The 21,136-nt window shown below is 35.4% G+C and overlaps 6 protein-coding genes across 8 annotated transcripts; 4 read left to right on the top strand and 2 right to left on the bottom strand.

Annotated features, from left to right (window-relative positions):
- Positions 1-3,073, bottom strand: LOC116172977 (SAGA-associated factor 29). The gene is made up of 6 exons (XM_031490264.1): positions 2,923-3,073; positions 2,631-2,877; positions 2,460-2,585; positions 2,241-2,399; positions 1,955-2,192; positions 1-546 (listed from the first exon to the last, which is right to left on the bottom strand). Exons 2-6 carry the CDS (start codon positions 2,790-2,792, stop codon positions 362-364), a joined length of 870 nt encoding a protein of 289 aa, XP_031346124.1. The 5' UTR covers positions 2,793-2,877; positions 2,923-3,073; the 3' UTR covers positions 1-361.
- Positions 3,074-3,902: 829 nt separating this feature from the next.
- Positions 3,903-10,752, top strand: LOC116172968 (FAS-associated factor 1). The gene is made up of 11 exons (XM_031490254.1): positions 3,903-4,066; positions 4,151-4,219; positions 4,270-4,576; positions 4,630-4,810; positions 4,860-5,069; positions 8,696-8,883; positions 8,939-9,084; positions 9,133-9,587; positions 10,102-10,333; positions 10,385-10,462; positions 10,514-10,752. Exons 1-11 carry the CDS (start codon positions 4,028-4,030, stop codon positions 10,592-10,594), a joined length of 1,986 nt encoding a protein of 661 aa, XP_031346114.1. The 5' UTR covers positions 3,903-4,027; the 3' UTR covers positions 10,595-10,752.
- Positions 10,753-11,949: 1,197 nt separating this feature from the next.
- On the top strand, positions 11,950-13,514 carry LOC116179791 (polyadenylate-binding protein 2). Of its 2 annotated transcripts, XM_031499646.1 has the most exons (4): positions 11,951-12,402; positions 12,449-12,711; positions 12,756-12,895; positions 12,970-13,514. In XM_031499646.1, the coding sequence occupies exons 1-4, from the start codon at positions 12,162-12,164 to the stop codon at positions 13,004-13,006; spliced, it is 681 nt and encodes a 226-aa protein (XP_031355506.1). In that variant the 5' UTR covers positions 11,951-12,161; the 3' UTR covers positions 13,007-13,514. The 2 variants fall into 2 exon arrangements, with proteins under 2 accessions (XP_031355497.1, XP_031355506.1); XM_031499637.1 differs by having other exon boundaries at positions 11,950-12,402; positions 12,756-13,514.
- A 170-nt stretch (positions 13,515-13,684) lies between these two features.
- LOC116179813 (probable 28S ribosomal protein S16, mitochondrial) lies at positions 13,685-14,310 on the top strand. The gene is made up of 3 exons (XM_031499668.1): positions 13,685-13,915; positions 13,965-14,124; positions 14,170-14,310. Exons 1-3 carry the CDS (start codon positions 13,802-13,804, stop codon positions 14,250-14,252), a joined length of 357 nt encoding a protein of 118 aa, XP_031355528.1. The 5' UTR covers positions 13,685-13,801; the 3' UTR covers positions 14,253-14,310.
- On the bottom strand, positions 14,265-15,448 carry LOC116179803 (receptor expression-enhancing protein 5-like). The gene is made up of 5 exons (XM_031499658.1): positions 15,236-15,448; positions 15,000-15,151; positions 14,712-14,944; positions 14,531-14,666; positions 14,265-14,484 (listed from the first exon to the last, which is right to left on the bottom strand). Exons 2-5 carry the CDS (start codon positions 15,127-15,129, stop codon positions 14,456-14,458), a joined length of 528 nt encoding a protein of 175 aa, XP_031355518.1. The 5' UTR covers positions 15,130-15,151; positions 15,236-15,448; the 3' UTR covers positions 14,265-14,455.
- A 999-nt stretch (positions 15,449-16,447) lies between these two features.
- On the top strand, positions 16,448-20,044 carry LOC116160321 (receptor expression-enhancing protein 5-like). Of its 2 annotated transcripts, XM_031473507.1 has the most exons (6): positions 16,449-16,596; positions 17,301-19,076; positions 19,159-19,343; positions 19,402-19,634; positions 19,694-19,829; positions 19,884-20,044. In XM_031473507.1, the coding sequence occupies exons 3-6, from the start codon at positions 19,214-19,216 to the stop codon at positions 19,916-19,918; spliced, it is 534 nt and encodes a 177-aa protein (XP_031329367.1). In that variant the 5' UTR covers positions 16,449-16,596; positions 17,301-19,076; positions 19,159-19,213; the 3' UTR covers positions 19,919-20,044. The 2 variants fall into 2 exon arrangements, with proteins under 2 accessions (XP_031329366.1, XP_031329367.1); XM_031473506.1 differs by having other exon boundaries at positions 16,448-16,596; positions 17,301-19,343.
- Positions 20,045-21,136: the final 1,092 nt, after the last annotated feature.

Here is a 21,136-nt window from a genome sequence, read left to right as displayed (position 1 = left end):
TGCATTATAATTCACTTTATTTTATAAGACAATTCACTTAGGCGCTTCCGCCCTCTCTTGTTCAACTGCTGCGTTTTGAAAATAAATAACAACTTTAATTTTTACACAACTGTACTTGCTTATTAAATAAAAACTAGAATACTAGCGGCGAGTAGAACACAACTAGCGTGTACGCCACCAAAGTTTGATACATTAAGTCAAAATAAATGGCAAAAATAATAGTACTCCTGTATGGATAAGAGAACAATAAATATATTTACAATCGGTCTTAGGATCCCACATATCTTATGACCGTTACATGCTGCTATTCCAATGTATTTGAATTTTCCGAATCAGACATATTACTGTCTGAAGCTGGATGTCATGGTAACCTAGTTTTCTGCTTTATTGCAAGAACGTAACGCTGAGCCACATAAAGTGGTGGACTATATCCGTTAGTATAACTGAAGTCCTCAAACAAAAGTTCGTATTCGTCAGTATGAGTTTGAGGCAATTTATTGACGACCGCTTTATAAAAGCATGTTGTCTGAGGGTATAAGGCCATTACTAAAACAAGCCATATTTTTACTATTCCACCAGAATTTGTGTTGTTTCACTTGAACAAGCCAGACACAGCCACCGTGACGGCTCCCGGTCTTCCCTCAGGGCTAAATAATTATTGATTTTAATATAATTACTTACATAATCTAACTAATAGGAATAAGAGCAGGATCACCAGATTTTTGCGCTTAATTCCTGAATGTGGATAGTTACCATGTGCGTTTTTTTCGTGCTGTGACTTCGCCCTGTAATTTTCCTTTACAAGAATCAAGATCTCATTTTAATTTGAAATTTTCAAGAGGGTGTTTAGGATCTACAAGGAGGGTTTTAAGGAGGGAGATAATATTTTCATACTGCAGATAGATTGTCATGGTACAAATAACAATCGACCTGTTTCAGGTTTTTCCCGATGAATTTATTCCGTACATATAGACGGCCTGTGCATGGACAGTACAACGGGTCTGTTTCTTGAAGGGAACATTTGTCACCACCAGTTTAAGCAGAGAAAGTACTTCCAGTGGTAGAGGAAAGCAGAAGATACAATTTAATGCATGGAAGATCAGCAATGAATCATAGTGCAAGGCCTCCCCCTGTCTTTTTCAAATTAATGGCGCTTAATGACGTGTCACACTATAATTTTACATAATGTTTTACATTCACCCACGGATATCTAGATTAGATTTTGAAATTCTTGTAAATTTATATAACATTACAGAGCGTGACATGTAATTATTTTTCTTTTTCCTTTATTTCATTTCGTAAAAATCCAATATGGCGTCCATAAGAAATAAGAAAGTAGTAGCCTGTACCTTCTTCATCTAGTGTTATAGAAATTCTGATAACAGATTCAGATTCTCGGAACAAAAGTGTCCATAGCTGGTGCTAACGAGAACTGTCCATTTCCGTTTAAGCTAGGGGAAAATGACTACGAAATTAAACATTTTCAGTTTTTTGTCAAATCACAGTTATTTTCAAGGATTTTTTCAAATGCATTTTTTTCCCAAAAAGGAACAACTTTGCCCCCATTTAACCTACACTGTATCTCTCCCAATGGTCAGCCACGAATTTGAACGACCCTGTAAAGCCACCCTACTTACAACATACACATTCATAATAATGACAAAATATCATGCTTGCAGTAAATATAAGATAGGGAAGACTGCTTCCGACCACACTCCTTCTCAAATTCTGTTATCCTCAAACACCTCGTCAAACACTAAACATAGGAGGTGACCACTTTCTCGACAAGCGATTTATTTGATTTGTTGAGCTGTTTTCTTTTCCCTTTACCAATTGAAGATTCCAGTATTCATGAAGGAGCGTATCTTAAAGTGGGGAGGAATGAGCATTTGTCTAGGGAACTGTGTCTGTAGCATCATCAAGTGCAGCAACACCCCCTTACCAAAGAACTTACCAACGGTTCTCTCTGGGAACAAAGCGGTGGGATCGGTCTCGGGATTTGCACGCATTAGTGGCAAAGGAACCACATATTTCTTACTTAACACGTGGCGTTTCTTTTGATTTTGTTCCTCTAAAATATCGTCAACTTCATATTTGTTAAGAGCATGGTTGTAACTGACAACCTCGGCCAAAATCCAATTGTCTCCATCACCTTCGGCCACTTTGACCAGAGCTGCAACCATGTCACCTACCTAAGATGCACATTACGAAATTACACATATAGGTACAAAAAGTGATACCTTTGCAAAGTAATTAGGTTCAGCCGGCACAGCACCGCACAAGGGTGGTGGTTTCTCACCAATTTTGCTAACAAAAAGTGGTAATGTCTGTGCGGAACTCAGTAGCATCTTCATCCATGCTCCTCTTCGTATGGTTTCTTTATTACCGGCATTGCGTGCCTGTAATAAGTTTGACTATTAGTTTTTTTTTTTAATTGTGACCTGGAAACGAATCCTAACCTGTATACGTCGTTCATTTTTTATGTTCCTAATGTCTGAGATTTTTTGTAAAGCCTTCCGTAGTAACTCCTCCTCCTGCTCAGCTTGTAACATTGCAGTCTTGTATACACTCTTGATGTCGGTTTGCTAAACAATTGGTTATATGATTAACGTTAAATTTGATGAACCTACCATAAAACTACTTCTTTCATCTTGACTATTGAATTTATTAATTGTATTAATTCCATTTTCACTTTGCTGACGTTTCTTCTCGATGTCGTGCACTAACCTATACAAAGACTTTAAACATTCTTGCACCTGCTGTGCAGCAATAGAATCAGCAGTGAAGGGCATTGTATTAATTGCAGGTTTTACTAGCAAAATGTTTTCCCAAACTTACAGCATTATACCAAGAGACAATCACAAACACAAATGCTACCTAGAAAAAAGTCTCGTTGTATCAATTTTTAACAAGAATAGTTACAATTGTAGTAACAGCATTAGGATGAAAATGAAATTTTATTAATCCAAACAGCATTTAAATATTTACAAGAATATAAACAGTTTAAAACTTTCCAGTCCCACTAAAACGGCTCAATAACCACGGTCAATTGTAAGTTGCCAGTGGCCAACAACAGCTGTTAATGATTTTTAGCGATGTTGCCGTTACCGCAACAGTACACAAATTTGAAAAGCATGGAACCAAAGCGAATCTTATCTAATCATTTAAACATTTCGCTGCTCGCGACGTGTTATTGCGTATACAAAAACTATAGCGAGTGACGCGTATATGCGCATTAAAAGTTTACAGTATCTGCGAGTGCCGTTTATACACGAATTTAAAATCTAGTATAGGTGCGTTCGTTTATACGTTAACTCCAAACACTCCATCTCATGTGCAAACGGAACGCAATAGACGTGATCATAACATAAAATAATCTCTGTTATACATACCTATAGAGGTCTATACCCATTTTGTGATATGGTAACAGGATTTTGCTGTGATGTAGACAAGTAGGCATTCCCATTCGAGATCGATGCTGGAGTTGAATGGAACCAATCCTGCACATTAGCTTATCTGATGACCGTTTTTGGCTACAATGGTATGATCTCATTAATATTTCTTGTTATGTTAACATGAAAAATCTGATGTATATATGGCGAAGTTGTAAAATCTGACAGATTCAAGGAACCTAAAGACACATATTATTTCGTCTCTACAAAATGAAGTACCTACTTTTTGAAGCGTTTCGATGAAAAATCCGAAGCATACGACGGACCACACAGTTTGAAATATTTAAAGAAACGAAGAATGAGAAGAATATTAAGTATTAAAGACTGGAACAATCCCAAGAATTAATCAACAGGACGTAAAAATTTCTTTCACTATATTTGTGTGTAATAAACAAAGACATGGCAACGTTTAATATGGGCTGAAGGGTTGATCAACTGCGCATGCGTCATTTGATCTTGCGCAGTTGTGCATGTTGCGTCAAATTCAGATGTTATTGTGAATATCAGTGACCATTTATCTGAAAATTCAATTTTCTAGGTTTTGTATGAATATAAGATCAGCCCGTTAGTAAATTATGTCACAAAATAGAGACGAGATTTTGGCAAACTTTCAGGTACGTCCATTTTTTTTCTTTGTTGTTTATAAATCTTAGGTTAGTTGAATGACATTCATTATTTGAAAGTTTTGTCTTATTCAGGCTTGTACTGGAATTGACGATTACGCATTGGCCATTTATCACCTAGAAAGTACAGATTGGGATTTACTGGTAAACTGTTGAAAAATCAATTTCATTATTATTACACACAATGATTGTAGAGTGCCGTTAATCGTGTGGTACCGGCAGATAGCCAATCGTTTAACAACAGTGGTTCACAAGATGTTATAATGATTGAAGATGACATGCCAGTTGTGCAAATGCCAATTGAAGTGGGTACAGACATGGCCTCTGTCGGAAATAATACACCTCAATCAAACTCCTTTGTTGTGGCAACTGAAAATCATGTAGATCATCACCCTCTTCCATCTACGTCTTCATCAAAACTTACACCTAAAATGTTGCACTTTAATATACAATATTGTGATCGTACAATTCCTGTTGATATTCCAGATACGGGGACAGTAGGTAAGTATGTTTCACGCCACCTCTGGAGTTCACTGAAGTATGAATTATTTAAGCCGACATTAAATTAAAACTGAGTAAAGAATTGAAGATTGCACCCTGTCGTCAACTTTTGTCGAATTGGGCCAGACTTCCACAATATGAAAATACTCCTCTGTCGAAACTGAAAATTCCCGATGAAAGCACTTTGCAGCTGCATATAAAATCTAGCGATAGCAGTTTTACTACAGATCATGAGTAAGAACTTTGAAGGCAGGTGGTGCTGTAATTAAATGTTGCATTTCAGGTCGGAACGGTTGACTGGTACATACACATTAAATGTAACTGACGAAAATACTAACAAACATTACAGTGTTAAGTATTTGGGTACCATCCCGATCTTGAAAGTGAAAACAGATACATACTCAATGACCAATATTCACGTACGTAACCAAATATGGTGTGGTTGGCCGCCAAATATCGATGATCAAACCATGTTGGCACTTTCTGGAATTAAGTATGTATTATTTATTTCTGTTGATGTGAAATGTATGTTAATGTCATACTGAAAAGGACTCTTAACTGAGTACCATGGTTTTCTATGTTCATTGATGTTGGTGCGATAAGAACCTTCTAGCTAGTGTTTTTAAAAGACATTGGCGCTAGTTTTATGTGAGAAATCATTGTCGTATAATAAATATGTTGATGGTATTGATTGCTCCTTGGGCATCTCTTGTACCTGCCTACCTAATAGTACTAATAGTATACTAATGGCTATTGTTAACTAATAACATATCTGTCTGAGCAAGTTCATATTTTTGGACTTTGTGTACATGATAATTCGCAAACGGTTTCGAGTTTTCCAATTCTGTTTTCAGTAGGTATTATGTTTATCATCACCCAAGTAAGAACTGATTAAATTGTCAGTGACCCAGGAGCTCGTTTGCTATATTTGTTACTAGTTTATTGTATTTCTACTTCTTGTTTCCATTGCTTCTTCTTCAGTGGTTGTTATTTTCATGACCTGTTTTGGCGTCTGTCGGCTCGAGTTCTAGTGATTATCCATTTTATTCCAATTAAATGGCAAACCAAGATCAGCAAATTAGATGATCAATATTGCAGTTCTTTCCTATTGATTGCATAGAACGACTCCTGTTTTCTCTTTCTTTATCATTGACATAAATAAATAAATAAGTAAATAAAAACATGTAAGTAATTTAAACTATGCAGATGAAAAAAAAAATGTTGCGCATGCGCATTCCAACTTTTGTATTTGCGCAATCCAATTTTTTTATTTGTTAATTACCTCGGATTATCGGGATTGTACTGTATTCACTCCATTACATTACAAAGTGGTGTATTGTGTACACTGTGTCCAAGATAATGATGTCTATCATGGGGTTCACACAAACCATAGAGGATGGGAAGATGGTCATTAGGGAAAAGTTGCGCAGTTAAAGAGTTATCATCATGCTGTGAAGAAAACCAGAAAATTCCTATTACTTCCGAAGATATGCCGGAAAAACTGAAATTTGTTGCTTCTATTTATTTCTGATTTTATTTGAACAGATACAAAAAAATTAAACGTGCGAGAATACCTATCGCACAAGTTTCTTGGAAAATGGAAGATATATCCGATTGGTATTCTGGGACGATTAAGGCGATGTGGGCGGGTGCACCATTCTGTTGAAACCAACAGTATCCAACTTTTGTATTAAAAAATACTATTAAATAGGGTATGTACAATGAGAAAGTAAAATTTTTGTTGTATCTGTTCAAATAAAATCAGAAAAAAATAAAAACAAAATTGGCAAATTTCGGTTTTTCTGGCATCTCTTCGGAAGTATAAGGAATTTTCTGGTTTTCTTTAAAGTATGATAATAACTCTTTCTTTGCGCATCTTTTCTCTAATTTGAGATGTGGTTTGTATGGTTTCCATGATCTCCATGATGTACCTATAACACTGGGAAGATACAAGGCAAGTAACAAGAAAATCCGATCAAATCAAATTAAAATCAAATTAATAAGTGTAAATTAAATGTCCCCTGATTACAATATCTCAAAGCTACTACCGCAAAATATTATTATTATACACCAGGAGTCGGCAATCGGCGGCCCGCGGGCCACTTGTGGCCCACGCGGCGTTTCTTAGTGGCCCGCGAAGTGTTTCAAATTTTACTAAATATATGACCCGACTTTTACATTAGAATAATGTGAAAATAAACGGCAAAATTGCGACTTACATTAGAACGAACTTGAAGTATGAATGAAATTACGAGTGAAATTACTACATGAAAAATAACTGTACCAATTTACGGCGCTAAAACTGTTAATTCAAATACAAATTTTCCGGGGGAGGACCCCCATCCCCTTGGGGGTACTCCGTACCCCCAACCCCCCCGTTGGCCCCTCATACAGATCACAAGTACACATTCGCCCACACTTACCGAAAGGTTGCCGACCCCTGTTATACACTAACAAAATAATGATGAGGATCATACATCGGTTCAGGTGACATTAATGAATTACAAACAAATAGTGATCGTACAGTTGTTACAAAAAATATCGTTATAATTTCCTTTCAAAGGAATTATCCAAAATATTTACTAATTGGTTGACTTTAGTGTGCTCACGCTTATTTACCCTCAATCTTTTTACATAACCTCAAACTGTGTTAGATGCAAGTTTTCTTTATTCTCAATTCCAAGGCCTTCTGGACATTTTCCACTATATGTTATCTAGATACAAAATATAAGTATATATATTTTTCTATTTCGGTGTCACAATGATGATTTTGTACAACTGTTTTCGACCCGGTCAGTTGTACAAAGACAGTGATTATAGTCGTTTTTTTTTTGGTAACTCATCTCTTAAGTTGGCACTGTTGGCAGTTACTAGTTAGTACATGAGTACAAGTAGGTACTTCGTTGGGTACTTCCATGTTTGAACTTCAAAATGTCAGTCTTACTACGCTGCCAACCTAAAACTTAACGGCATAAAAAGTGTTCCCAACATAAAACATGTTAGTTCTAATGTTCCGTATAGTTTCTGATAATGATTTTTTTAATTAAATTAAAGCACCGAAATAGAAAAAATAGTATGAAAAACGCGTGTTACAATGCTTTATTGTAATACTCCTATCTTGCGAACACTCGTGGCTACGCTTCGCGTCGCCACTCGTGCCACAAGATAGTCGTATTACAATAGGTCGCATTGTAACACTTGTCTTTCAATATACTATTGTATCTAGATACTAAAAAAAAGTATCTGTCGCAACACTGAATATAGCTCCCCAAAAACTTGGCAAAAATGTAGAACCCCATTCTCCAACTAAATCGGAATCCACAAAAATATAGGTTCAATCACCAGAAATGATTATAATTGGAAATTGCAATTAGAACCACATGGTTTTAACCCTGCTTGCTTAGCGTGCGGCCACCATTTTGGAGCCTACTGATAATTTAAATCTGGGCACAAAAGAGAGTGTTTAAGGTGTAAGGTCTAATGTTTATGCATTGATAACCGTTGAAAAAAATCAATGTGTATAGCAGCACGGACTCGTCCACTATGTTGGAGCCCACTGAAAGTTCTATGTCCTGCATGTATTGTGTTGTGATCTAAAGAAAAACCATTGATTTTTTCAACGGTTATCAATAATCCAAAAATAAACACTGCGTACTCTCGAAAATAAAATATTAACCCTTTCCATCGCCAAGTAAGCGTTCGAATACCTTTTGTCAACGTACACCAATTAAATTCACTTGAGCCACCACTAAAACTTTGAAAGAAAAACCGAGGGAGGAGATAAACTTTTACAAAACAGCACACAATTATTACTCGATGTTCCTAATATGTATCTTTTTTTAAACGTAATTTCGCTAAACAATAAAGCATCAAAATAAAACATCTAATTCAATCTAAATTAGCGACAACATTTAATCTTAAAAAATTGAATACCAATAAAAACGTCTGTATGGCGTAGTTTACACAACAATATTTAATGCTTAATGCATAAATTGAGGATTTATTCTGATAGTTGTGCAGTGCTGGTAGGGTGTCTTAATAGAGTTTATAGGACACGTCTGTTCATATGATTCCAGGATGGCGTTGTTCTTTGGGATTACAAACTTGCCTTTATTTCAGTTACCCGGAACATGACCTTTCAGTGAGACGTAACATTTTAACAAATCACACCCGCGAAAAGAAGCCAAACAATACGGTTGAAATTCATGACAGCGACGATGACGAGTTCGAAGATGCCACTGAAACGTTCACAGTTGATGATGAAATGTTTGTCGATAACGTAACCACTAGACGAGTTGAACCTCTTAGTAAGCATGTCATAAAATTTTCAAATTTCTTCATTTTTATTTTATTCTTTTTTAGTACCTGAACACATTGAAGATGAAATAGTAGGTAGTATCAGTTTTGTGGAACAATATACCGCCCGCTATGGGGATGTTCATCCCACCTTCTATCAGGGCACTTTGGATGATGCTTTAAAGGAGGCCTGTCCGAAATCGGCAAAAGATGTGAGATTCTATTTTAGTTGTGTACTAGCTAACAGTTTAAAATTTTAGCGCAAAATCCTAGCAGTTTACTTGCACCACGATGCGAGTGTCTTATCAAACGTTTTCTGTACACAACTGTTAGGCTTTGAGAGTGTTATACAAACTATCGAGGCCAATTTTATCTTGTGGGGTTGGGATCTGACATTTGAAAGTAACCGGACGAGATTGCAGAATTCGGTTAACATGTGCTTAGGCTCGACCGCCGCCGTTAGTTTACGAAATATTCCCGTGGATAAACTTCCCGCGATCATTATTATCATGCGAATTCGTTCATCTACCGATGTGTTTAGCGTTATACACGGAAACGTAGGCGTTAGCGAGTTATTGTCGAGCTTAACTGAAGCAATGGAAGTCTTTACTGAGCATCAAAGGGTCGAGATGAAGGAGGAGGACGAACGCACGGCCAGGGAGTTGGTCAAATGGGAGCAAGATCAAGCGTATCGCGAGAGCCTTGAAGCAGATAGGTAAGTTTCATACTTGTTCAAATAGATGCTTCAATTGAGGTTTTTATAACGAAATTGGGGAAGTTGTTTTGGAATACTGAGTATACTGAGGACATGAAAACTCCCTCCCCCTCCCCCCCTACCTTTTGCAAGTTGGTTTGCTATTTTGTTTCCCTGTTGCATTAATGTCCTAGGATTCAACATAACTTGTTGCTGTTGGGCTTACTCAGGGGTTGTAATAGGTTGACACATTAAGTTGTATCATTGCTTTGTACAGCCATTGGGACAGTTTGAAATAGCACCTGATGCTGGTTACAGATGGGTGTTCCCTAAATTGTTGTACGATGTAGGTATGTGAGTCATCATGATTTGCCAATATTTATGCATTGTAATATCAAACATTCAGCAAAACAGCAACTAGGAATTCGTATTTAGCACACCCAAAAATGTACAATCGCCAAATAACTTTCTCAATTTTGTTACGGAAAAACCACATCTTGACTAGACTAGATTTAATACACAACCACTTTTAAAGAGCAAAGGAAGAAGCCAAACGTATTCAAGAACGTGAATTGCACGAGGAGAGACAGCGAGTTGAAAATGAAATGGTTGAAGAAGCTGCGAGAAAAGAAGCATATCGTAAACAAGTCGAAGCAAGTCTACCCTCAGAACCGATGGACCGAGGTGATAATATTGCAAAAATAAGATTCCGTTTACCAAAAGGGGAAAACATAGAAAGACGATTTCAAGCAAGCACGCCATTGAAGGTATACTCTGTCAGTTTTTTTTGATACCTTTAATAACTTGACTGTGTATAGGTACTGTTCGATTACTTAATTGTTAAAGGTTACCCGGTTGAAGAATTTAAGGTCATATCTAGCTGGCCTAGACGAGATGTAAGCTATGGTTTATCTTTCGCCAATGGCATATACTAACTTCTGTTTTAGCTCACGTTGTTGGATAGTAAAATGACATTACAAGAGTTAAAGCTGTGTCCACAAGAAACTGTGATATTGGAAGAACGATAAATTAATACATTCCAAATGAAAAAAAAAACCACAAGTGCAGCAATGTTGGAGAACAGGTGAACAATACGAAGAATTTTCTTAGCTATGTTTTTCATCTTTGCCTACTTGAAAATTGGAATTGTTTGTAATCCATTTTGTTAAATAAACATTATTATTGATTTGAGGTGTATTAATATTGAGGAAAGTAACAAAGTGGAAGGTTAAGACTGTAAATCTTTTCCGCTGATAGTGTGCGTGTAAGCTATATTTAAGAAAAAAATATTGCAAAAGGTGTAAATATTTTATTTATTATTAAGAGTGTAAGTATATGTTAATTATTTGTATGGCTCTTTTCTTTGAATCTCTTTTGTATATAATTTAGATTTGTAAGTAGTTAAAAGTCACCGTGGCTTATGTAAAATGTTAAAAGTGTAACATCTCAAGACAAGCAGCATCTTCACAAGAACCTTGTTCTTTCTTTTTCTAATAGCTATTTAATGTAATTTTAAAAATATAGTAGTAGGTTTTGTACGAAATTTTTCTGTACTAATTGTATTTATTTATCATTAATAGATTTAAACATGAGATGTATTTATGCAGATCAATTTCAATCCCATAAACAAATATCCACCCACAAATTGGATATTTGTAAGAGTATACTATGTTGAGTGTTGAAATTGCTTTTGGCACATCCTTAAATAAATAAATGAAATTGTAAGTTTTTTTTTACCTAGAGTTATGTGACAACAATATTGACAGGGAAGAGACTTTCCCGTCAGATGTATTTTTACAATTTTTTATATAAAACAGCTCAGCTTCTGAAACTGTTATTTTATTCTCCAACTGAACGTGACTTTTAAGCTTGGCGATCACGCTCTCTATTGTGTTAAAAGTTGAATAAGTCCCAGAAAGAATGAGAACATTAATAATAATAATGTGTTTATTTCCACCAAATTAAAGAAATGGAAACCACAGGGGTTATCGGTTCAGTTGCTGCACAGGCATTATTGACAATGTGTGTCAATTCACTTAACTTAATAACAATTATGGTTGGTACTTCAGCAAGTCACTTTTCTAAACCAACTATTCTTCGAATATCTCAATTTGTAAAATGTATTTTTCATCACCTCGAATCGATTAAATGAGAATAAAGTGCAAATATTTAAACTTATTTGGCAGGTGCAGATTTATTCATTTATTAACCACTTAACTACACCCTTCATTGTTGCTGTGGTTTTACTTTTAAGCGAACGGGAGATTACGTGTTCACTTTTAAGAAAAGCTCACTGTATATTCCCATTGAAAGCATCCTGTATATCAAATCTTTTTATTAATTTGCAGGGATTTTTATGCAGTTGGCAACGGTCATGGCCAACCTGTATTCAAAAACATGGTATGTCAAGGTTTTGCAAAACACGCTGTCGTTTTTTAGGTGCCGGCTTCTTTTCAATAAAACGGTCAAATACATCTCAATTTGTTTGTAATAAAATAGACCAGGTGAACTTATCCAATTTAACGATTTTCCGGACGACAGGATTACACTAATTTGTACCTGAAAAGCTGTTTACATTTTGTATAAACAGAGAATATGGCAGAAACTGAGGACTTAGGCTTGGGCTCTGAAGACCATTTAGATGGCTTGGATGAAAACGGAGTAAACGATGAAGCGTTGCTGAATGATACGGATGGAGATGGAGGTGGAGCGGACGATCCCGAATTGGAAGCTATCAAAGCTCGTGTGCGTGAAATGGAAGAGGAGGCCGAGAAATTGAAACAGCTGCAAAATGAGGTTGATAAACAGATGAACATGGGGAGTCCGCCTGGATTAAGTATACTTTTTCGGTTACTTTGTATACTTTATCTCTTATATTTCAGCGAGTCCTTTAAATATGTCTTTTGAAGAAAAAATGGAGGTGGATAATCGGAGCATTTACGTCGGAAATGTAGACTATGGTGCGACAGCTGAAGAGTTAGAGCAACATTTTCATGGTTGTGGTTCTATAAATCGCGTTACTATTTTGTGTAACAAGTACGATGGACATCCCAAAGGATTTGCTTACATTGAATTCGGCGACCGTGATTCCCTTCAAACTGCCATGGCGATGGACGAGTCTATCTTCAGAGGAAGACAAATTAAGGTGTGCTTGTCTACATTTAAGTACAGGATACAGTGTTAATTTAGGTGATGCCGAAAAGGACCAACCGCCCAGGAGTGTCATCGACAAATCGACCTCCGCGTGGATCTCGTTTTCGAGGAGGTGGACGTGGCGCTATTACAAGGGGAGGATATTATGGTGGATTTAGACCTACCCGTAGGCCAAGGTTGGTTATAAATTTGATATTGAACATAAATATTTTTTACTTTTTTCTCATATAACATGGTTTTCTATGTGCAGGAGCTACAGACGAGGAGGGTATTTTGCGCCTTATTAATTGGATATCTGGTGCAGGTTTTTATACGTTTAACTGATTTACATTCATTTCCTTACACAACTCCCACATTTGCCAAATTGGTTTTTAAATTTAAAAAAAAGAAAAAACAAGACAAAAAAAAGAAAAAAGATGGTTGGCGGATCGAAATGTCTACGATATAGGTTCTAGATTAATTCATATAGAGTATTTCAATAGTTTGAGAGAAAAAAATTATTTAAGTAGAAAATTGAAATATTCTATATACTTTCAAAAAGATACTTTGGTGTGAAAGTGTGTGAATGTCTTAAAAAATATTGATCGATTCATATGTGAAGAGAACTAGTTGGAACTGTTGTGGAATGTCTACATTTGTTTCCTTGCCTTTACAATCCATTTTAATGTTATGTAAGATTTACAGGTACCATCATCCTGTGATTTCAAGGATGCGATTAATCGTAATCATTAATTTAAAAAATCATTAAAATATAAGTAAAAAAAATGTATTATTAAATAAATTTCTCGTAATGTATTTCATTTATTATTTATTCTTCTGTGCAGTTAGCATTGCCATGATGGAACAGCAAGTATGGTTGTTGGTTTTTTATAAAATAGAGGAATTATTAGAGTAGGCGAAAGATATAAATGTAAATAGTATCAAATGGTCAAGAAATGAACTTTTACAAAGAAAGATTATCTGCATTTTCCAAAAGTCCCTTTTGAAATACAGTTAAAAAATAAGATGAAAGTTGGCAACCCTGCATTGGACATTCGAATTAGGTTAGAATTTCATAGCAACTTCAGCTCAAAACAAGTGAAATGTTACATCCATCCAGTGGGATCGGACAGTTTGCAGCTAATTCAAGAAAAATAATAAGATTCCTTCGTTCAGGCTGTACGAATAGACCTTTCTATCACATTGTTGTTTCAGAAGTGCGTAGAACTTATACACAATAGCCGAGCTAACGCAATTTACTTGCAGAGACGAAATACACAAAATGAGCCAGTTATTGAACAGGTAGGGTCATATGATCCTATCCCAAATGAGTGTAATGAAAAATTGGTGTCCTTAAATTATGAGCGGATTCAATATTGGATTGGAAATGGTGCAGATACTACCACATCAGTTGCAGAGCTCCTCGGTAATATTGTTTTTTAATATCCTTACACTTGTGATCCCTTTGTAGGATTAGCTGGTTTCTATCCAATTCATCCGCGCCAGTACCTAACGGCATGGCGTAATAGAAGGAATGCAAATGCACAAACTTAAAAATTGTTTAACTTGACATTGTATAAATATTTAATAATTAAAAACGAGATAAAATACACAGTGGACTTAGTAGCTATAAAAAAATTATTGGTGCCAAAGTATGAATCGTTGCATAAATCTCACAAAGTAAAACCATAAGCTAATGCAAGTACCACACCAGGCTTTAAACATTCCAGTAACAACAGGCAAATAGTGCATAAAAATTATTGTTGTTTTTCTAATATCTTCGTAGCTGAAAGAAAAACATTATTTGTGGAATTTACGACAAGAATGAATACCTTCTTGTCGCACTTTATTGATTGTGTCATCGACTCTTGAATGATGTTGTAGATAGTAAGGTTTTATTATACGATTATATAGAATTAGAGAACCATTAAATTCAGTTGGTATCATCAACCACACCATAAAGACGCACTACAATAGATATTACAAACAGTAACGATCTTTTGTAAATCTTACCTTGAGTAACCAATACATTGGGAACCAACCAACGATAATATCGGCGAAGAATTCCACAAGTGAAAATAATGCGTAAACAACCCAATAAGTTAACCACTTTGTATCATCATCTTTATGAGGCGTTTCAATTGCATGTATGGACACATAAGCAGGATACAGAAAGCCTACACAGTTACAAACCAGCTGTCCTGCGAAGCCAAACATCAACCAAAGTGCAAGGCCAGCAACCGATACTAAAAATAAGTATTTTCACACACAATGTCGATAACCGCCTATTACAATTAGTACCAAAAAATATATAAACCCGATTAATGCCAGTTTTCGCCTCTATCTGAGCCAGAATCGCCGTCCATGGTTTGCTGCCATCATTAAGGGTGGCTTCAAGTTTTTCCTTAATTTCCATTACTTTTGCTGCCATTTTCCCTTCAAGTTTTTTCGCCCTATATATTAAGGATTAAGCAAATCAGCGCGATCAATTTCAAGCTTGTATTAGCGTAAAAGTGGTAAAATTACCGGTTACCTACCAATTTCAAGGTGATTATGCTGATTTTAAAAATGAATCTGATTGGTCAGATAGTGAAATGAAAGGGGAAAATGGAAGTACAATCTGCTGTGGTCTAAATTTTTTGGTGGTTAAAACCTAAAATAAAACTAGATCACCCGCTTATGTTTCCCTTTCTTCTGGGTGCCAAGCACAAATTATAGATTGGAAAATGGGAAAAAAATAATCTATTTTTTTAACGCACTCTTCGTAGATGAAAAATGCAAATAAATGTGTAAAATTTGTACCATTTAATTTGAAAAGGATTAAAAATGAGTTACAATTTCAAAAAGGCGGTAAGGTGTAGGGTTTTTTTTGTTGACCGTTGGTAATCTAGTTGTTCCATCTAAACGCGACTCGTTCTGAAAGCGCCCAATTTTAAAAATTCGGCGTCGTTTTCAAAACCCTTTGGCCACCATCAATAGTTAATCATTGAACTACAAATACAGTTCAATGATATTAATATAACTTACGGATAATTTGGCCTTCATTCTTCAATTTTCAAGTGCCAACTTTAAAGCATTGTGGCCCCGGAATTTAAAATCTCAGTTTTTAGCGCACCTTTACGTTATGTACTGAGATTTGTGTTTCAAACAAACGTTATTCCTTTCATACCAGAAAGTGTACTACCTTGAAGTTTAGTTTATTATTATAGGTAGTTTGTGGCACAGATTTTTGAGAGTGTCTCAATTTGGACGTCCCGTTATCACACCAAAAACTTGTTTAAGTAGTAATATTTGCCGAAGCGGCTTATTCACATTGTAGGTATACTTTTCTAAAAAACAGGCATGCGCTTGGCGTTTCTTTGGCCTATCTCACTAACCGCGCAATTTAAAAAAAATGCCCCAATAAGTTTTGGAAAATATTTCACTTCCTGTGAACATAATTAGATAAAGAAACAAAAATACTTGATGTACTACAAAAATTACAGCACCCACAATGGACTAACAGTTATGTAAAATGAGTTGTTATTTAAAAAATGTACAAAGAGTACTTTTGTATTTAAAAGGTGGTTTCTCGACTCTGTGAGCCATATCGGAACGGAACTGCCACCAACTTGAAAATATTTTAGATGATTTCTTTTTATCTACTAGTACATTGTCAAATTTTCAAAACGGTTGGATCCTGTTCCAGGCGTTGCTCACGGAACACCTTGTATAATAAAACACGTAACGCATGCGCTTTCAAAGAATTGCGTTTAGCTTTAGGTGATAATTCCGCCGGTCGCCATATTCATTTCAGATTCTGTCAAGAGGTGAGAGTCAGCCATTCGGAAGTAAATTTTCCAAATAACAACCCATTTCGGTTAAATCTCTATTTATCACCGCAAAGAAACGGAAAAAGGTATGTTACATTCTTAAATACAATTTTTGGCTATATCTGCTTTGGAGGTAGATTAGGGTGCACTGCTTCTCACACTGATTATGTAACTTTTCTTTTATTTAGCTTTTTACAGGATTATTATTATGCTGGCTGTACGCCCTTTATTTAAAGCGCTCAAGCAAGTGAGGTATTACCCTGTTGTTGCAGCCCCACCTTGTAATCCCATCTCAACCTGTGATTTGTTTATCCACGGCTTTATAATTATATTTACCTTTGTGTCCGTTCCTGCTTATGTTACCTATAACATTCCAAAATGGAGAGATGCTAACAAATAACACTTTTCTATTGTACTTACTAATATTGTAATAAAATGATTGTTTGAAATTTGTCTGTACATATCAATGTTTTTACAGCTATGTTATCTGCACGACCTTTAGTGAGAATTCTCCCCCATGTGAGAAAAATGGCAAGTATATCAGGGCCACCTAGTGTTCCTGTCAGCAAGGCAGAGTTAATCTGTCATGGAAGTGTTATTGTTGTTTCATGTTTAGCGATACCTGTTTATGTGCTAACACACATCCGTCAATATAGAGGATTAGCATAAAGATAACTATTTAGTAAGATGTACTGTATATATAGTAACAAATAAAAACATGTAGGGGAATTAGTTGTGATTAACATTGGTTTTTGATTGTAATGTTTCTTAATTGAAATTTATATTTTAGCTATGTTTGCTCTCAAATCTGTTATGCGAATGAGCCGAGCACGGTATAGTGTTGTTGTGGCACCACCTTCAAATCCTATGACTACGGCCGAAAAGTGTGGCCACATGTTCGTTATGATTGTTGTAATGTTTACGTGCCCTATATATATTACTCTTAACATCCACAAATATCGCAAGCTGGATTAAGTACCTAGTTGGTTTAAATGTGTAGTCTATTCCTACATGTAGAAAAGTAAAATATATCGTACTGTCTGAACCATATTATTTAAATGTTGAACTGCATGATTTAAATAGTTACTTGGTGCCATTTTTCCCAAAACTGCATTGGAGTAAACATTCCTAACTTTCTCTCTGGTACCTATTTGAAAAAATTTGATGATTTTGCATGAATGTTTGATTGCTGATAATGATAATTCCAATAAATTTGGAAAACGTTCTGTTTAAAATGGTGAAAGTATCAGAAAACACGTAGTAATGTAAGTACATTGTAACTGTATTTTTCTGAAACTAATTCACCACTTTGTCTCTAAAAAGGGCGAAAAAATGTAACTTTCCTCTCTAGTGAGGAAAGTAAAAAAAATTAGCAATCTATTGTTTGCACTGAAATGATCGACATTTATAATAATTATTTCAATGGTTGTTTGGTTCAGCTGATATTCAATTCGATTAGAAGTATACGTACATAATATCAAAATTTCACAAAAATCATTCGATAAATAGGAAAGTTAGGTCTGCGCATGCGCAAATTTATTTCATAGTATGTTCCCTAAGAATCACTTTAATGAGAAGTATATCGTTAAAATATCTTGGTAAGAAGTTGGGATACGCTTGCGCAGAAACGGAAACTTATTCGACATCCTTTTTCTTTTCGCCCACCCTACACTACCTACATAAAAACAAACCGCAGCCTTCTACGAGGTCTGAGTGCTGAGATCTGAAACCTTCACCCAGCCGACGGAATTCACTCATGTATAAGCATAGTGTAAGGTATAAGCTTTACTTTCACGAAAGATACGCAAAAAATTCCCATCGCACAATAAAAGTTTATTTGTACTTTGACGATGAAAGCGCCACTTAATCCACAAATTACAGAAATAAAAAGTTTGTTTTTTTAATTGTTTAGGAATAAATAAATAAGATATTTTGTCACTATAACTTGTGTGAAGGTAATTATATAATGAGGCAATTACCATTTTATTGTTCATTTTGCATTTTTAACGTGAAGATAGTGTTAAAACGTTTACGTTTGTTACATTATTCCCTACTCACACATATACCTATATGTCCTGTTTAAAAAGGCGTATAGATCTTTTTCACACTATCTTGTTTTCTCGAGCACAAATTTCGCTCGTTCCGGGCTCGCCCACAGAGACAAAATTAGTATAGTGATAAGATAAAGTACCTACCATAGTACTACAGCTTTTTAATTGCTTGACGATGAATTTTAAAACTTTACCTTGATAACATACATTATAGGCGACATGTTAGGTCAAAAAACCTTGGAGTGCTTCTGATAAGAATGTCAGATGTATATCATCTTTCCACGACATAATTATCACATATTTGCTTATTAAATGTACCATTGTATTTAAATGGGATGATTTTACCTACACGAAAAGAAACGTAAGAACTGATAAGGAACATGAGTGCACATTCATTTTGTTGATAATCTCGCCTAGTGAATACCTACATATTTTTGGATACCTTTACAGAACTATAGTTTTAAAATTAGTGGCAACAATTAGAGTGACCACAAGAAATTGCGATTAATATATAAGTAAGCAACATAATACCGATATCATTATCTTGAGATATATTAAAAACTAGATTAGGCAGAGTTACTAACCACAAAATTGTAGTAGTCAACCCAATATATTAATATACCTATCGCGAGTGTGCCCAAACCGAGAAGCAATGGCTCAAGATCTTTCAGAACTTCACCAAAAACTCCATAAAGTCCTTTATGACGAAACCAAGGTTTGGTCACCAGTTTTTAAAATAATCGAAAAAAATATTGGAATAGAAAGACAATTTATAGTTATAGGTAAGTACCTACTACTTACAATAGAATATTTTTTGGTGTTCACCGTGAGGATTTTTAGGATTTGGCGTTTTTCTTTTATTATGGTTAATTTTCGGTTACGCCGGTCAGCTACTTTCCAATATTGTTGGAACAGCGTATCCCGCCTATGCTTCGATGCATGCAATTGAGACGACAAATCCGACAGATGATACGAAATGGTTAACATACTGGGTGGTATTTTCCTTTTTCTCCATCGTCGAATACTTTGCGGCGATTATTGTTGGATGGTTTCCATTGTATTGGTTAGCAAAGGTATAGGTGGTTGGATCATTTCATTTACCTACAATTGTTTTTTTTATTTAATTTTCTAGTGCGCTTTCCTTGTATGGTTAATGATTCCTGTTAGTTTCAATGGATCCTTAGTGATATATAATAGTATAATTAAACCATACTTTCTGCAATATCACGGCATTGTCGACGATGCTCTCGATAAAGCTCAAAAGTCGGGTAAGTGGTCTACAATACGATTGTTTCATTATACTCACTTGTTTTTTCTTTCAGCTAATGAAGCTTTAGATGCTGCCAAGGTGAAATAATTTTTATAATGCATGTTCCTTTACTTTTAGGTGTTATCGTGACTTTCCTTTTCGTTTGTTGAAAGACCTCTCACTGTACTTATTTAACATGATTGTGATTTAGAGTAAAGCTTTTGATATTTGTGAGTTATTTATATTTTTTGAAAGGAACAGAAACACTCCGCTGAGTCCCCATTAACACTGCCTTGCCCCTAACTCTTATACCTAGGTATAGCTACCCGTCGGAAATATTTTATAAATTAAAGTCGGGTGGCCCTTACTTTTTCAAGAATTTTCGGCTCCTTATTCTCTTCTCCTTTCTACGTTACACTCAACAAACATCAATCAATCGCACATTTGCTCGAATGTGCCCTTTCGCTATATTCGATCAAAATTATCATATTTTTACTGATTTGCTCTGTTTACTATACCACCAAGATCAAGCAAGAATAATAAATTATCCTTCTTAATTTCTTCAGAAAACCAGACATAAGTTACAATGGCGGTGCGGATCATTCCAATAGCATTGCCACAATTACCTAGAGCGTAAAATGCGTAAAAATCCCGGTGCCTATGATGATTGACGATTTTTTAGGAAGTCGGCGACAAACGAAGAAATGAAATAAATAGGGAAACAAATTTAAAGGCAAACCAAAGTGGCGTCCATCGCGAAAACTAATCATTAAAAATGTTAACAATAGCTGCATACATTTTCATTTCGTCTCCCTTTCTACAGTAACAGTTCATTTGGATCATTTCATAGTTCATTATGGTATGAATTTCTAGGAATACTGCATTGATTATAACGGTTAATTATTATGTATCACACTTGGATTCACACGTAAATTTATAACATTTAAAAAATACTATCATTAAGTCAAATTTTAGAAACGGGTAGGTAGGTGTACTTGGTCCGGACATTTTTTTGACTACGCCACTTTTTACTTCATGGGTAATAAAGTTACACTTTTTGTTTTCATCCAGTAGCATTGTTTAAATTTAAACATGGCCGGTAAGTACCTATCTCAGAAATAAACGTACCTAGTGATTCTGTTTGTGGTATTAAAAGTTTCACAAAAAAGTAGTAGAGGGTCGCGAAAATAGCAATGCTCAGCTGAGACCATGGTGATGTATGGCTGAGACAGAGGACAAGGTAATCTCAACCAAATAATAAGACACCACGGTGCACTGCTGTTGCATTATGTGTTGCCTATCATCGACAACACAATTTTCATTATT

Source organism: Photinus pyralis, unplaced genomic scaffold (genome assembly GCF_008802855.1).
Source record: "Photinus pyralis isolate 1611_PpyrPB1 unplaced genomic scaffold, Ppyr1.3 Ppyr1.4_LG1, whole genome shotgun sequence".
Lineage (NCBI taxonomy): Eukaryota > Metazoa > Arthropoda > Insecta > Coleoptera > Lampyridae > Photinus > Photinus pyralis.
Note: the sequence above shows the minus strand (reverse complement) of the source record. Positions and strands in the feature narration are given on the sequence as shown.